General features: G+C 47.3%; 1 protein-coding gene across 1 annotated transcript in view; it reads left to right on the forward strand.

The window, feature by feature from the left end:
- Window positions 1-13,534, forward strand: part of LOC125525815 (pathogenesis-related protein 1-like) — a 47,417-nt gene extending 33,883 nt beyond the window's left edge. The window contains exon 2 of the mRNA XM_048690817.1: window positions 13,206-13,534. Coding sequence (XP_048546774.1) covers window positions 13,206-13,501 — 296 coding nt within the window. The 3' untranslated portion in view covers window positions 13,502-13,534. The remainder of the gene's footprint in view (window positions 1-13,205) is intronic.
- Window positions 13,535-14,623: the final 1,089 nt, after the last annotated feature.

Below are 14,623 nucleotides of genomic sequence, written 5' to 3' on the forward strand. Positions count from 1 at the left end.
ACAAAACCACTAGTTTCAAGAAAAAGGGCAAAGGGAAGAAGAAGGGGAACTTCAAGAAGAACGAGAAGCAAGTTGCTGCTCAGGAGAAGAAACCCAAGTCTGGACCTAAGCCTGAAACTGAGTGCTTCTACTGCAAGCAGACTGGTCACTGGAAGCGGAACTGCCCCAAGTATTTGGCGGATAAGAAGGATGGCAAGGTGAACAAAGGTATATGTGATATACATGTTATTGATGTGTACCTTACTAGAGCTCGCAGTAGCACCTGGGTATTTGATACTGGTTCTGTTGCTAATATTTGCAACTCGAAATAGGGACTACGGAATAAGCGGGCACTGGCAAAGGACGAGGTGACGATGCGTGTGGGAAACGGTTCCAAAGTCGATGTGATCGCGGTCGGCACGCTACCTCTACATCTACCTTCGGGATTAATATTAGACCTAAATAATTGTTATTTGGTGCCAGCGTTGAGCATGAACATTATATCTGGATCTTGTTTAATGCGAGACGGTTATTCATTTAAATCAGAGAATAATGGTTGTTCTATTTATATGAGTAATATATTTTATGGTCATGCACCCTTGAAGAGTGGTCTATTTTTATTAAATCTCGATAGTAGTAATACACATATTCATAATGTTGAAGCCAAAAGATGCAGAGTTGATAATGAAAGTGCAACTTATTTGTGGCACTGTCGTTTAGGTCATATCGGTATAAAGCGCATGAAGAAACTCCATACTGATGGACTTTTGGAACCACTTGATTATGAATCACTTGGTACTTGCGAACCGTGCCTCATGGGCAAGATGACTAAAACACCGTTCTCCGGTACTATGGAGAGAGCAACAGATTTGTTGGAAATCATACATACCGATGTATGTGGTCCGATGAATATTGAGGCTCGTGGCGGATATCGTTATTTTCTCACCTTCACAGATGATTTAAGCAGATATGGGTATATCTACTTAATGAAACATAAATCTGAAACATTTGAAAAGTTCAAAGAATTTCAGAGTGAAGTTGAAAATCATCGTAACAAGAAAATAAAGTTTCTACGATCTGATCGTGGAGGAGAATATTTGAGTTACGAGTTTGTTGTACATTTGAAAAACTGTGGAATAGTTTCGCAACTCATGCCACCCGGAACACCACAGCGGAATGGTGTGTCCGAACGTCGTAATCGTACTTTACTAGACATGGTGCGATCTATGATGTCTCTTACTAATTTACCGCTATCGTTTTGGGGTTATGCTTTAGAGACGGCCGCATTCACGTTAAATAGGGCACCATCAAAATCCGTTGAGACGACGCCTTATGAACTGTGGTTTGGCAAGAAACCAAAGTTGTCGTTTCTTAAAGTTTGGGGCTGCGATGCTTATGTGAAAAAGCTTCAACCTGATAAGCTCGAACCCAAATCGGAGAAATGTGTCTTCATAGGATACCCAAAGGAGACTGTTGGGTACACCTTCTATCACAGATCCGAAGGCAAGGCATTCGTTGCTAAGAATGGATCCTTTCTAGAGAAGGAGTTTCTCTCGAAAGAAGTGAGTGGGAGAAAAGTAGAACTTGACGAGGTAACTGTACCTGCTCCCTTACTGGAAAGTAGTACATCACAGAAAACTGTTTCAATGACACCTACACCAGTTAGTGAGGAAGCCCATGATAATGATCATGAAACTTCAGATCAAGATACTGCTGAACCTCGTAGATCAACCAGAGTAAGATCCGCACCAGAGTGGTACGGTAATCCTGTTCTGGAAGTCATGCTACTAGATCATGATGAACCTACGAACTATGAAGAAGCGATGGTAAGCCCAGATTCCGCAAAGTGGCTTGAAGCCATGAAATCTGAGATGGGATCCATGTATGAGAACAAAGTATGGACTTTGGTTGACTTGCCCGATGATCGGCAAGCAATTGAAAATAAATGGATCTTTAAGAAGAAGACTGATGCTGATGGTAATGTTACTGTTTACAAAGCTCGACTTGTCGCAAAAGGTTTTCGGCAAGTTCAAGGGATTGACTACGATGAGACCTTCTCACCCGTAGCGATGCTTAAGTCCGTCCGAATCATGTTAGCAATTGCCGCATTTTATGATTATGAAATTTGGCAGATGGATGTCAAAACTGCGTTCCTGAATGGATTTCTGGAAGAAGAGTTGTATATGATGCAACGGAAGGTTTTGTCGATCCAAAGGGAGCTAACAAAGTGTGTAAGCTCCAGCGATCCATTTATGGACTGGTGCAAGCCTCTCGGAGTTGGAATAAACGTTTTGATAGTGTGATCAAAGCATTTGGTTTTGTACAGACTTTCGGAGAAGCCTGTATTTACAAGAAAGTGAGTGGGAGCTCTGTAGCATTTCTGATATTATATGTGGATGACATATTGCTGATTGGAAATGATATAGAATTTCTGGATAGCATAAAGGGATACTTGAATAAAAGTTTTCAATGAAAGACCTCGGTGAAGCTGCTTACATATTAGGCATTAAGATCTATAGAGATAGATCAAGACGCTTAATTGGACTTTCGCAAAGCACATACCTTGACAAAAATTTGAAGAAGTTCAAAATGGATCAAGCAAAGAAAGGGTTCTTGCCTGTGTTACAAGGTGTGAAGTTGAGTAAGACTCAATGCCCGACCACTGCAGAAGGTAGAGAGAATATGAAAGATGTTCCCTATGCATCAGCCATAGGATCTATCATGTATGCAATGCTGTGTACCAGACCTGATGTGTGCCTTGCTATAAGTTTAGCAGGGAGGTACCAAAGTAATCCAGCAGTGGATCACTGGACAGCGGTCAAGAACATCCTGAAATACCTGAAAAGGACTAAGGATATGTTTCTCGTATATGGAGGTGACAAAGAGCTCACCGTAAAAGGTTACGTTGATGCAAGCTTTGACACTGATCCGGACGATTCTAAATCGCAAACCGGATACGTGTTTACATTAAACGGTGGATCTGTCAGTTGGTGCAGTTCTAAACAAAGCGTCGTAGCGGGATCTACATGTGAAGCGGAGTACATAGCTGCTTCAGAAGCAGCGAACGAAGGAGTCTGGATGAAGGAGTTCATATCCGATCTAGGTGTTATACCTAATGCATCGGGTCCAATGAAAATCTTTTGTGACAATACTGGTGCAATTTCCTTGGCAAAGGAATCCAGATTTCACAAAAGGACCAAACACATCAAGAGACGCTTCAACTCCATCCGGGATCTAGTCCAGGTGGGAGACATAGAGATTTGCAAGATACATACGGATCTGAATGTTGCAGACCCGTTGACTAAGCCTCTTCCACGAGCAAAACATGATCAGCACCAAGGCTCCATGGGTGTTAGATTCATTATAGTGTAATCTAGATTATTGACTCTAGTGCAAGTGGGAGACTGAAGGAAATATGCCCTAGAGGCAATAATATAGTTATTATTTATTTCCTTATAATCATGATAAATGTTTATTATTCATGCTAGAATTGTATTAACCGGAAACATAATACATGTGTGAATACATAGACAAACAAAGTGTCACTAGTATGCCTCTACTTGACTAGCTCGTTAATCAAAGATGGTTATGTTTCCTGACCATGAACAATGAGTTGTTATTTGATTAATGAGGTCACATCATTAGTTGAATGATATGATTGACATGACCCATTTCATTAGCTTAGCACCCGATCGTTTAGTATGTTGCTATTGCTTTCTTCATGACTTATACATGTTCCTATGACTATGAGATTATGCAACTCCCGTTTGCCGGAGGAACACTTTGGGTGCTACCAAACGTCACAACGTAACTGGGTGATTATAAAGGATCATTACAGGTGTCTCCAAAGGTAGATGTTGGGTTGGCGTATTTCGAGATTAGGATTTGTCACTCCGATTGTCGAAGAGGTATCTCTGGGCCCTCTCGGTAATACACATCACATAAGCCTTGCAAGCATTACAACTAATATGTTAGTTGTGAGATGATGTATTACGGAACGAGTAAAGAGACTTGCCGGTAACGAGATTGAACTAGGTATTGGATACCGACGATCGAATCTCGGGCAAGTAACATACCGATGACAAAGGGAACAATGTATGTTGTTATGCGGTCTGACCGATAAAGATCTTCGTAGAATATGTAGGAGCCAATATGGGCATCCAGGTCCCGCTATTGGTTATTGACCGGAGACATGTCTCGGTCATGTCTACATTGTTCTCGAACCCGTAGGGTCCGCACGCTTAAGATTACGATGACAGTTATATTATGAGTTTATGCATTTTGATGTACCGAAGGTTGTTCGGAGTCCCGGATGTGATCACGGACATGACGAGGAGTCTTGAAATGGTCGAGACATAAAGATTGATATATTGGAAGCCTATGTTTGGATATCGGAAGTGTTCCGGGTGAAATCGGGATTTTTCCGGAATACCGGGAGGGTTACCGGAACCCCCCGGTAGCTATATGGGCCATAGTGGGCCTTAGTGGAAAAGAGAAGGGGCTGCCCTAGATGGGCTGCGCGCCTCCCCCTTCCCCTAGTCCTATTAGGACTAGGAGAGGTGGCCGCCCCCCTCCTCCTCTTTTCCCCCTCCGCGAATCCTATTCTGACTAGGATTGGGGGGGGGGGGGGAATCCTACTCCCAGAGGGAGTAGGACTCTCCTGCGCCCTCCTCCTTGGCCGGCCAGCCTCCCCCCTCTACTCCCTTATATACGGAGGCAGGGGGCACCTCTAGACACACAAGTTGATCCACGTGATCTATTCCTTAGCCGTGTGTGGTGCCCCCTGCCACCATATTCCTCGATAATACTGTAGCGGAGTTTAGGCGAAGCCCTGCTGCTGTAGTACATCAAGATCGTGACCACGCCGTTGTGCTGACGGAACTCTTCCCCGACACTTTGCTGGATCGGAGTCCGGGGATCGTCATCGAGCTGAACGTGTGCTCGAACTCGGAGGTGCCGTAGTTTCGGTGCTTGATCGGTTGGATCGTGAAGACGTACGACTACTTCCTCTACGTCGTGTCATCGCTTCCGCAGTCGGTCTGCGTTGGGTACGTAGACAACACTCTCCCCTCTCGTTGCTATGCATCACATGATCTTGCGTGTGCGTAGGAATTTTTTTTGAAATTACTACGTTCCCCAACAGTAGGCTCGTCAGAGAGGTCAACCTCGCCTAAAAGATCAGCGACGCAGCTGGCTGCGCAGGCGATCTCAGCGCCGTGCAGTGTGTCGGCGCAAACTCCGTCTGGCGTGACGGGCTGGCTGCGCTCGCCAGGGAGAAAAAGGGTTCCCGTCCAGAGCAGGTCTCCGGACGACGGTGCACCAGGTCCCACGGTGGGCGCCAAATGTCGGGGGTTGGGTGCGACATATGCCAAAGGATGGCTTATCATGGTGGGAGCGAGTAGAACGTCGTCGGTGCCTGGAAACGGGATAAGGCAAAGGCGTGCACGCCAGCGAATCTTACCCAGCTTCGGGGCTCTCCGTGGAGATAATACCCCTACTTCTACTCTGCGGGGTCTCCGCATGATCACTATGGCAAAGTGTGTACATGGTTGCTCCTTGAGCTGTTTCCTGGAGGTAGGAGAAGGCAAGGCTAGCTCTCTCCTTTATGATTTGGTCTAGTGCTAATGGATTCCAACCCTTTGCATGGGTGCCCTGGGGGGTTTATATAGGCCTACCCCCCAGGGGTACAATGGTCATCCGACTGGACGCGGGCCCAGCCATCATTCTCTCTGGCCGCCGTCTTATCCGCCGACTCTTGGGGCCCGCCGACTGGCTCGGTACGGAGCCGACAGGCCGCGTCCGCCGCGGGCGGGTCTTGCCGGCTGTAGATTACTGTAGCCGTGCCTCTAATGACGCGGGCTCGGTCACGGGGTCGTGGCGACAGCTCCGCCGTCTGGCGGGCAATCACTGTGGCCACTCTCTATCGCGTCTGGTTAATGGCGCGTGGGGCCCGTGGGAGGGGCCGACCGACTCCTGGGGGCCGACTCCCAAGTGGGCCGACTGGTGGCGCTCTCGCCGTCTTCCATACGCCCGCCGACTGGTGGGACCTGTCGTCCCTTGGGTCGTACCGGCAGGCCGTCGTGGGCACAAGACTCCGCCCACTGGGGCTGACGTTAGGGCTGGCATGGCAACAGTGTCGCGCCAGGCGGAGATCTCCACGGGTACGGCGTACTATGGCCACGCCTGCCCTTAGAAAAGGGTGGGAGTGGACCTTACTATGGCCACTCCCCGTCCCGTCCCTCTTTATGAGGGCATGGGGGTTGTTGGTGTCGCGGGCCGACTCCCCATGGCTGGCTTCTCTGGAAGTCGCCAGTCAGGAGTCGGCTCATCCTGAAGTCGTCCTCGGGACTCGGCCGCGAGTGGGCAGTCGGCTGCCTCGCAGCCGACTCTCAGAAGGCGGCTCTTCGTCCTCGGGTCTTGAGGGGTGCAGCCTGCCCCGATGTCTTGAAAGGTTCTGGGCCTGGGTTAGCCTACCCATGGCCCATTACTCTGACATCCGTGGACACGTCCAAACGTGTTCATTGACAGTCGGGCAGGCGCTGGCCATCCAATGGTAGCCCCCAAAAGACCCCTACTTGTATGCCCCTCTTCTCTTTTTTTCGGAGTCATTCTCCTAACACTGAAATAATTCTAAGATTAATATTTGAATGCAACAATAATTAAAATAATAAATATTTCAATGCAACAATAGTTAAAATATAAATATTCAATCCAAATATAAAGTTTCCAAATAACATGGTTCAAATTGAAATTCAAATTATTCAACACTCGATATCATGAACCCTTGGAGCCGAGAACATGCTCGTCTCTTCAAGATGCTATCATTACCGTCGTTTCATTGTCTTCCTCCTCATTATCTGATGAAGAACAACCCATGAGCTCCTCCTTCTAAAAGTACTCCTTGTCTGGATCCATCGTGTTTCCCTGAAACTATACAACGAAGATGTCAAAGAATGAATTATGGAATTTGAGCGAACACTTGTTGTGCCATGTGTCCTGCATGGACGACAACAGTTGGGATGGACGATACAAGGGCGAATGATGGATCCAACGACGACGGCTTGATGGAGAGGCGGCTGGGTGGAATGGCAGGGGTACATCAAGGCTTGAGCATCGTTCGAGGGGGTGCGGGGTGGTTCTGATGCGTTTGGGTTGGTCCAGGCTGCCGGAGACCGACACAGAGGATGCCCGAACTTATCGGTCTTGAGAATGATGGCCCAAATCAGGGGTCCACGTCCTAAAAGTGCCAAAACAATCAAGGGCCGAAATGAAGTACCGCATTGGAGATGCCCTGACCATCTCTTGAATAAAACTGACTAGATAGAGTGCAAGGTCCTTGGTTAGTTGCTTAAAAAATAAACCAAGTTTTGTTTAGCATCATTTTTTGTATTTATAGTAAACGTGCCTAGGTGCTATACAAATAAAAAGCATCAATGCTTAAAATTTCACTTTCACAGGCATCTCTCTAATCAGCTTGCATTGTACATGGTCAAAGATGATAAAGCATGATATTCAATGGTTTTGCATTAGAAAAAACAATAACATGTGTTTTGCCAGCACATGCGGCGAGCAAACTATGATTACAGACGAATGCAACCCAGCATCTCAACTAGTAGTTGATTTACGTGTAATGATACATGTACACACCCACATGCATTTGTTAATGGGTAACACAGCTGGCTAATAATCACGTACTAGCACTACAACAATTTCCCCACGCGGACCGTGGTGCCAATTGGATAGAGAACACATTCTTCTCCTAACTAAAGATTGACAAGCGCTTAAAAATAACACTAAAGATTGACAAAAGCGCGAGCTTTCAGACCCAGCAATGATAAAAGGTTAGCCCACCGAAGGTGCCATACAATTTGGAAAACCTCTTTGGCGCCTTTACCAGTCTCCAGTTACCAGACCCATCCCCTGCTTAAGCTTCACCAACCCCTGCTTTCAAGCCCCTATTTATAGGGCTCACTTCTGCTCTCCAGGAAATCAAGCAGCTCTGCGCCATTACAACAGTCACAGCTCACATCACTTGCACTGGTACTAGTTTGATCATCATAGCAAGAGAAAAGTCCACATTTCAACCCTTAACTAACCACGGCGTTTGATTATCAACCCTCAACTCTAAAACCGGTCGGATTTCAACCCTGAACTTGTCACACTGTCCACTTTACCCCCCTTGACTCGGTTTGAGGCTAGTCAAGTGGTTTTGACCCGGTCAAAGCTGACTGGGCAGCCCAGTCAGCATGCCACGTGTAAATCTAAAAAATGGATGATTCTCTCAATCTATAAATCCATTAAAGTTGAAAATTTCCCAGGTATCTAAACATCATATGAGTGTTGTTGTGTAAAAATTTCAGAATTTTCTGGGCACTTTTTTTTCGGTTCAAAATTTTGACCGAATAGTGGCTGAATTTGAAAAATTGATGGTTCTCTCAATCTATAAATCCATTTAAGTTGAAAATTTCCCAGCTATTCTAAACATCAATATGAGTGTTTTTGTGTAAAAATTTCAGAATTTTCTGGGCACTTTTTTTTTCAGTTCAAAATTTTGACTGATAGTGGCTGAATTTGAAAAATTGGATGGTTCCTCTCAATCTATAAATCATTTAAGTTGAAAATTTCCCAGCTATCTGAACATAATATGAGTGTGTTGTGTAAAAATTTCAGAATTTTCTGGGCCACTTTTTCGGTTCAAAATTTGGGGCAGCATTTGGCAGCATTTTGGTACCATTTGGTAGCATTTTGGTCATCAATACGGAAAAGATGATTGCAAACACACATAGATGTCTCAAATAGAAAACATAAGATGTCTCAACACACAATACATAGATGAGGTCTCACACACAACACATAGATGTCTCACACAATACATAATGCATTTCTGGCAAGCAGCGATGTTGCTAGCTAATTCATGATTGAAATCCAAGCAGCCTTCGAAACCCCGCATACTTCTTTGTGTGCTTGACAACTCTGCTGCTAGCTCTAGCGCTAGAATTGCCGGTAGATACATTAACATTGACATTGGAGCTTCTTTGCACATTAATTGTATTTCCGGAGAAATTGTTGGACCTGCTGCTGCTTCCAGTTGGCGCCCTTCTCTTTGGGTTAGGTGCAGCCACTTCCTCAGTGGCCTTCCTTTTGCTCTGCCTAGTGCTGCTCTGGCGTGAAGGCTACAAGAAACATGGCAAATGTTAGTTATATATACATGATAGTGTAATCAGGTTTGCTCATGCATATTTCCTGGATAGTGTACCATATTTGGCCCTTGACTAGCACATGGTGCTTGGCTACTTGTTGCAGTTTGGCTTGCAGCAGGCTGTTTGGAAGCAGCTGATGGTGCTTTGCTTCTAGCAGGACCTTGGCCTTACTCAGGAGTTGGTATATTTGAACTCCCTGTGCCATTTCTTGCTTTGCATGATGTCCTGTTGTGCCCATGTAGCTTGCACATGCTGCATCTTATCTTTGTACCTCTCTTAGAAACCCTAGTGGCACACCTTGGCTTCTCTTGTTGCTCTCTGGTCCTTTGCTTTTTCTTCCTACCGGGCATCATAATCTCCCCTGGTGGATTAGGTCTTGGCCTCTCAGACACAGGCCATGCAGGTCTGCCTTCCACAGGTTGAAGGCAAAAAGCATAAGTTTTCTTGAATGCTTCTATGCTATAACACTTGTCAATGTAATCATCTATGTTGTTGGTTTTGAAAAATATGCATGATATAGCATGAGGGCATGGAAGACCAGATAGTTGCCAATATCTACAACTACATGTCCACTCTTCTAGATTCACTTGGAACCTATGTTCTCTATGAGTCACCTCATATAAATCTTCACCATTCCAAACAGCATGACAATAGGCAGAGGCATTTATGCTTTTCTTCAGTTTTCTAAGTACCGTGGGACAAATGGTGCCAGTCCACTTGTCCGACTCGGTTCTTTGATATTCTATCCTAGCCATTATCTTCACCCTAATGGCTTCAAACATGCTGATTGCTGGCAAACAGCGAGGCTCCACGATCCACTTATTAAAAGACTCGCAAATGTTGCTGTCTACCGAGTCACAATTAGAGCCCAACCTGAACCAAGCCCTGCTCCAATGGTGTGGGTCAGTTTTCATCACATCCCTTGCCCCTTCAACAGTCTCTTGTGCTAACTTCGCTCTTGCAAGATTGAAAAGCATTGGAGAACTAGCTTTTGCACATGCCCAAAATAGCTTCTGCCATTCCTTCTCTCTGTAGGTCTTCCTCCAGTTTGCATACAAGTGCCTTGCGCAATTCCTATGCTCTGCTCTTGGTAGCCAATTTTCAACAGCCTTGAGAATACCCTACAAGCAACGACAACATGAGTCAGAACATACAACATACAACACAATGTAATATGATAAAATGTGATTAAAAGAGAATTACTTTCTGCTGATCAGAAATAATAACATAGTCCGATCCATCTCCAAGTTTTAAGTCTGAGCACAACAGGCTAACAAACCAATCCCAGGTTTCATTGGTCTCTTTGTCTACAAGTGCCCACGCTATCAGATACATCTGATGGTTTGCATCTCTTCCAATTGCACTCAACACCTCTCCTCCTCTCCCCTTCAAGAAACATCCATCCAAACCTATGACTTTTCTGCATCCAGCCAGAAAACCTTTCTTACAAGCATCAAAACATATATAGAATTTGTCAAAGGTTGGAACTTCATTGTCAGGGTTTAGCTTCACTATGCAAGTAGAACCAGGATTGCTTCTAAGAAGCTCTAGCTGATAATCGAAGACTTGGCTATATTCACCCAATTTTGACTCTTGAATCCTTTTTGAGACAATTGCCTTAGCTCTCTTGATCTTCGATATGTGTACATTAGCAAACATCTCCTCCTGCACCGTGGCCTTCAAATTTTGGACTGACCAGTCAGTGTTTGACTTGATCAAATTCTCAAACTTGTTGGCTATTCTGGTGCATGTCACCAACTTGTTGTCTCTCCTCTTTGGGCATGTGTGCTCATCAATGAAAGAAGTAATCTGCCAGCTTTCAAACTTGCTAGTCTTCCTCGCTAAACAAACCCATTTGCAAGTTGGCCAAGTGCACTTTGCTCTCACCCTGTCACCCTCATCCTTAATGAATTTTATTTCCTTCCTCTTCCTAAGACCATAGTCCACTATTGCCTCTTTGAACTGTTTCTTTCCACTAAACTTCATTCCCAAACTGAATTTCTTCACCTCAGCCTGACTCGAATACTTTGGAAACTCGGACTCATGAACAACAAGCTGACCATCACTATCTTCATCATATGATTCATCATCTTCATAACTTGAGTCAGCTACTATCTTTTTTTTTGTCGGAGGTGCAATGGCCTTCTCTATAGCAGTGATGTCCTTGCCCTTGCCCTTGCTCTTGCTCTTGAAATCCTTGTACTTCTGCCTAATCTCCTCCACCTCATCATCGGATGTTGAGCAATCCGATAACACAAAGTCACTATCGGATGAAGAATCGGTACCATTGCCATCAACAACATCACTTTGATTTGATTCCTCTTTACCACCAGCAGGTACTTCATCATCCCCAAAACTTTGCTTTGAATTCTCATCACCGCTCGCGGGTACTTCATCATCCCTATAACTTTGTTGTTCTGGCTCATTACTACTAATGTCCTCAACATATATGTCCACTACACCTCCATCTGTTTCATATGAGAGCATGTACTTCACGGAATTTTCATCAACTAATGCCATCAATCCATCAGACAATTGTTTTCCAGGATATAACCAATGCAGCATCATGATTACTCCTTGTCGAGCGACACTGTAATGCACTTTCAGATTTAGAATGAGAGTGTGTAAGGACAAACTGCGCCGCTCAACATGAGCAATTTCCTCGCTGCCTCCAACATATTCCAAATTTTGACCCTCACGCACAAATGCACCATTGAAATGGAATCGCACAACAAAGAAATCTAGAGGATCCATTCAATCTACAAGAGATGAGAAAACATAATAAGAAATCATTATTACGGTTTCAGCAATAGAGAGAGGGGGAAAATTACTATTAACAAGGGGTGCAAGGGCAGGACCAGCAGCAGAAGCTAGCCCAAGCTAGCAGCTTGCCGGCGGTGGCAGCACCAACAACTCGCCCAAGCTAGCAGCAGTAGCTCGCCGGCGGCTAGGGTTAGCAGCAGCAACTAAAATCTAAGGGAAACAGAGGGAGGAAGGGAGGGAAGAGAGGGCAAACCTGTGGTGGAGGTGGAGGTGGTGGCCACGGCCGGAGGCGTTCCAGGCCGCGGTGGAGGTGGTGGCCGCGGGCGGCGGCGTCCCAGGCCGCGGTGGAGGTGGTGGCCGCGGGCGGCGGCGTCCCAGGCCGCGGTGGAGGTGGTGGCCGTGGGCGGCGGCGTCCCAGGCCGCGGTGGAGGTGGTGGCCGCGGGCGGCGGCGTCCCAGGCCGCGGTGGAGGTGGTGGCCGCGGGCAGCGGCGTCCCAGGCCGCGGTGGAGGTGGTGGCCACGGGCGGCGGCGTCCCAGGCCGCGGTGGAGGTGGTGGCCGCGGGCGGCGGCGTCCCAGGCCGCGGTGGAGGTGGTGGCCGCGGGCGGCGGCGTCCCAGGCAGCGGTGGAGGTGCTGGCCCCGGGCGGCGGCGTCCCAGGCGGCGGTGGCGGCGCGCCCGGTTACCGGTCGCCGGCGAGGAGGTCGTGGCTGCGGGCGGCGGCGACGCGGCGGCAGGTTGATTTGGATCGGGGTGAGACTGAACAAACGAGAGAGAGATGGGGATAAGGTTGGACCTGTGTGCGTGGCATGCTGACTGGGCTGCCTAGTCAGCTTTGACCGGGTCAAAACCACTTGACTAGCCTCAAACCGAGTCAAGGGGGGTAAAGTGGACAGTGTGACAAGTTTAGGGTTGAAATCCGACCGGTTTTAGAGTTGAGGGTTGACAATCAAATGCCGTGGTTAGTTGAGGGTTGAAATGTGGACTTTTCTCTCATAGCTATGGCCTCCACCAACAGCTGGACCCATGAGATTGAGTCGTCGGTCGCTGCATCGCGCCTCTTCTGTGCCGGCGTCATGGACTGGCACACCCTGGCCCCCAAGCTTGCACCACAGATCATCGCAAGTGCCCACCCCGTTGAAGGAGAAGGTGGCATCGGCAGTGTCAGGTAGTTCAACTTCACCTCAGGTATGCATCACATACAACTCATATCACCTGCAGTCTGGTACAGATTGTCAAAGCGTAAAACAGAGTTGATCTTGCAGCCATGCCCTTCAACCTCATGAAGGAGAGGCTCGAGTTCATTGACACGGACAAGTGCGAGTGCAAGTCAACCATCATCAAGGGTGGTGGCATCGGCACGGAAATTGAGACGGCCACATCGCACATCAAGGTGGAGCCGACAGCTAATGGTGGGAGCGTGGTGAAGGTGGAATCGACATACAAGCTACTGCCAGGCATGGAGGTGAAGGATGAGATCACCAAGGCCAAGGATTCTGTCACGGGCATCTTCAAGGCCACCGAGGCCTACCTTATCGCCAACCCGGATGCCTACAACTAAATCAATTGAGAGGAATCATACATGATTATGCTGTCCTTACCTTATTTCGTTTCTACTAATGTGTGTAGTTTTTGTTGTGGTTTATACTCCTTTAAATTAGCTGTTTTTCCCTCGCAAAATTCTGGAGTGAGATTTCTTTTTCCTGAGTTGCTACATCTACACTTTCTCACGGTGTGGATTTATTAACTTCACACAGCACCAGGCAACAGACTCACAACCATAATCATTCGGACACATATACTGTTTGCAAAACTTTGCAACAGTGTTACATCCAGCTAATCACCCCCCTAACAATGGTTAGCACCCGGCACACCCCACCTACTCCTCGTGATCACCACCACCGCGGAGAGCCAACACCCGAGCAACAGCGTCGCGACGCTCGTCGAGGATCATCACACACAGGAGCACGGAGAGCCCCAGCAGTGTCACCAGCCCTACGCATATCAGGATCGCAAACCAGTCCGGCATCGCCTCCGCCATTAGAACCTAACCCGAGCTTTTGTAAGCAGTAATGGAGGAAGAAGGAGGAGGAGAAGTGAGGCCAGGTGTGAGGAAGAAGAGAGAGGCACCCCGGCCGTTTTATAGCTCGAGCTCGGTGTACGGTGGGCGAAGTCCACCAACGCCGCTCGTCGCCGATCGTCGGTGTTCGGAGTCGAATCCGCGAGCAGTGCCGACAGCACGCTGGCCCGCGAGGTGAGTGCACGCTGCACCGGCAGCTAGCACGCCGCGCACTACCGCGGTACGGCCTAGATGCCCTACGCGCTAGGCATCGCCGGTGGAGAAAGCGCGCGGGAGAGAGGAAGAAGAGAGAACCAGAGGGAGAAGAAGAGACTGACAGTGGACCCCGGGTCCACCTGTCAGCCAGAGGGAGCACTGTGCTCTCGGGTACGACCAGCGTATATTAAATTTAGAAGTTATTCTAAATTTATATCCAGCGTAGAAATCTCACGATTTTGTCCCGAACCGTAGACTTTTCCACGCGGCACCAGTTTTCACACTGTGGTTTTTTTCACCACTTATTGTCCTCTCACTGTAGCCACATTTTTACTGCTTATTGTTCTTCTTAAAACAGCTTTTAACAAATCTCGAGGACGAGATTTTTCTTAAGGGGGGTAGTGTTGT

This window comes from Triticum urartu, chromosome 7 (assembly GCF_003073215.2).
Source record: "Triticum urartu cultivar G1812 chromosome 7, Tu2.1, whole genome shotgun sequence".
Lineage (NCBI taxonomy): Eukaryota > Viridiplantae > Streptophyta > Magnoliopsida > Poales > Poaceae > Triticum > Triticum urartu.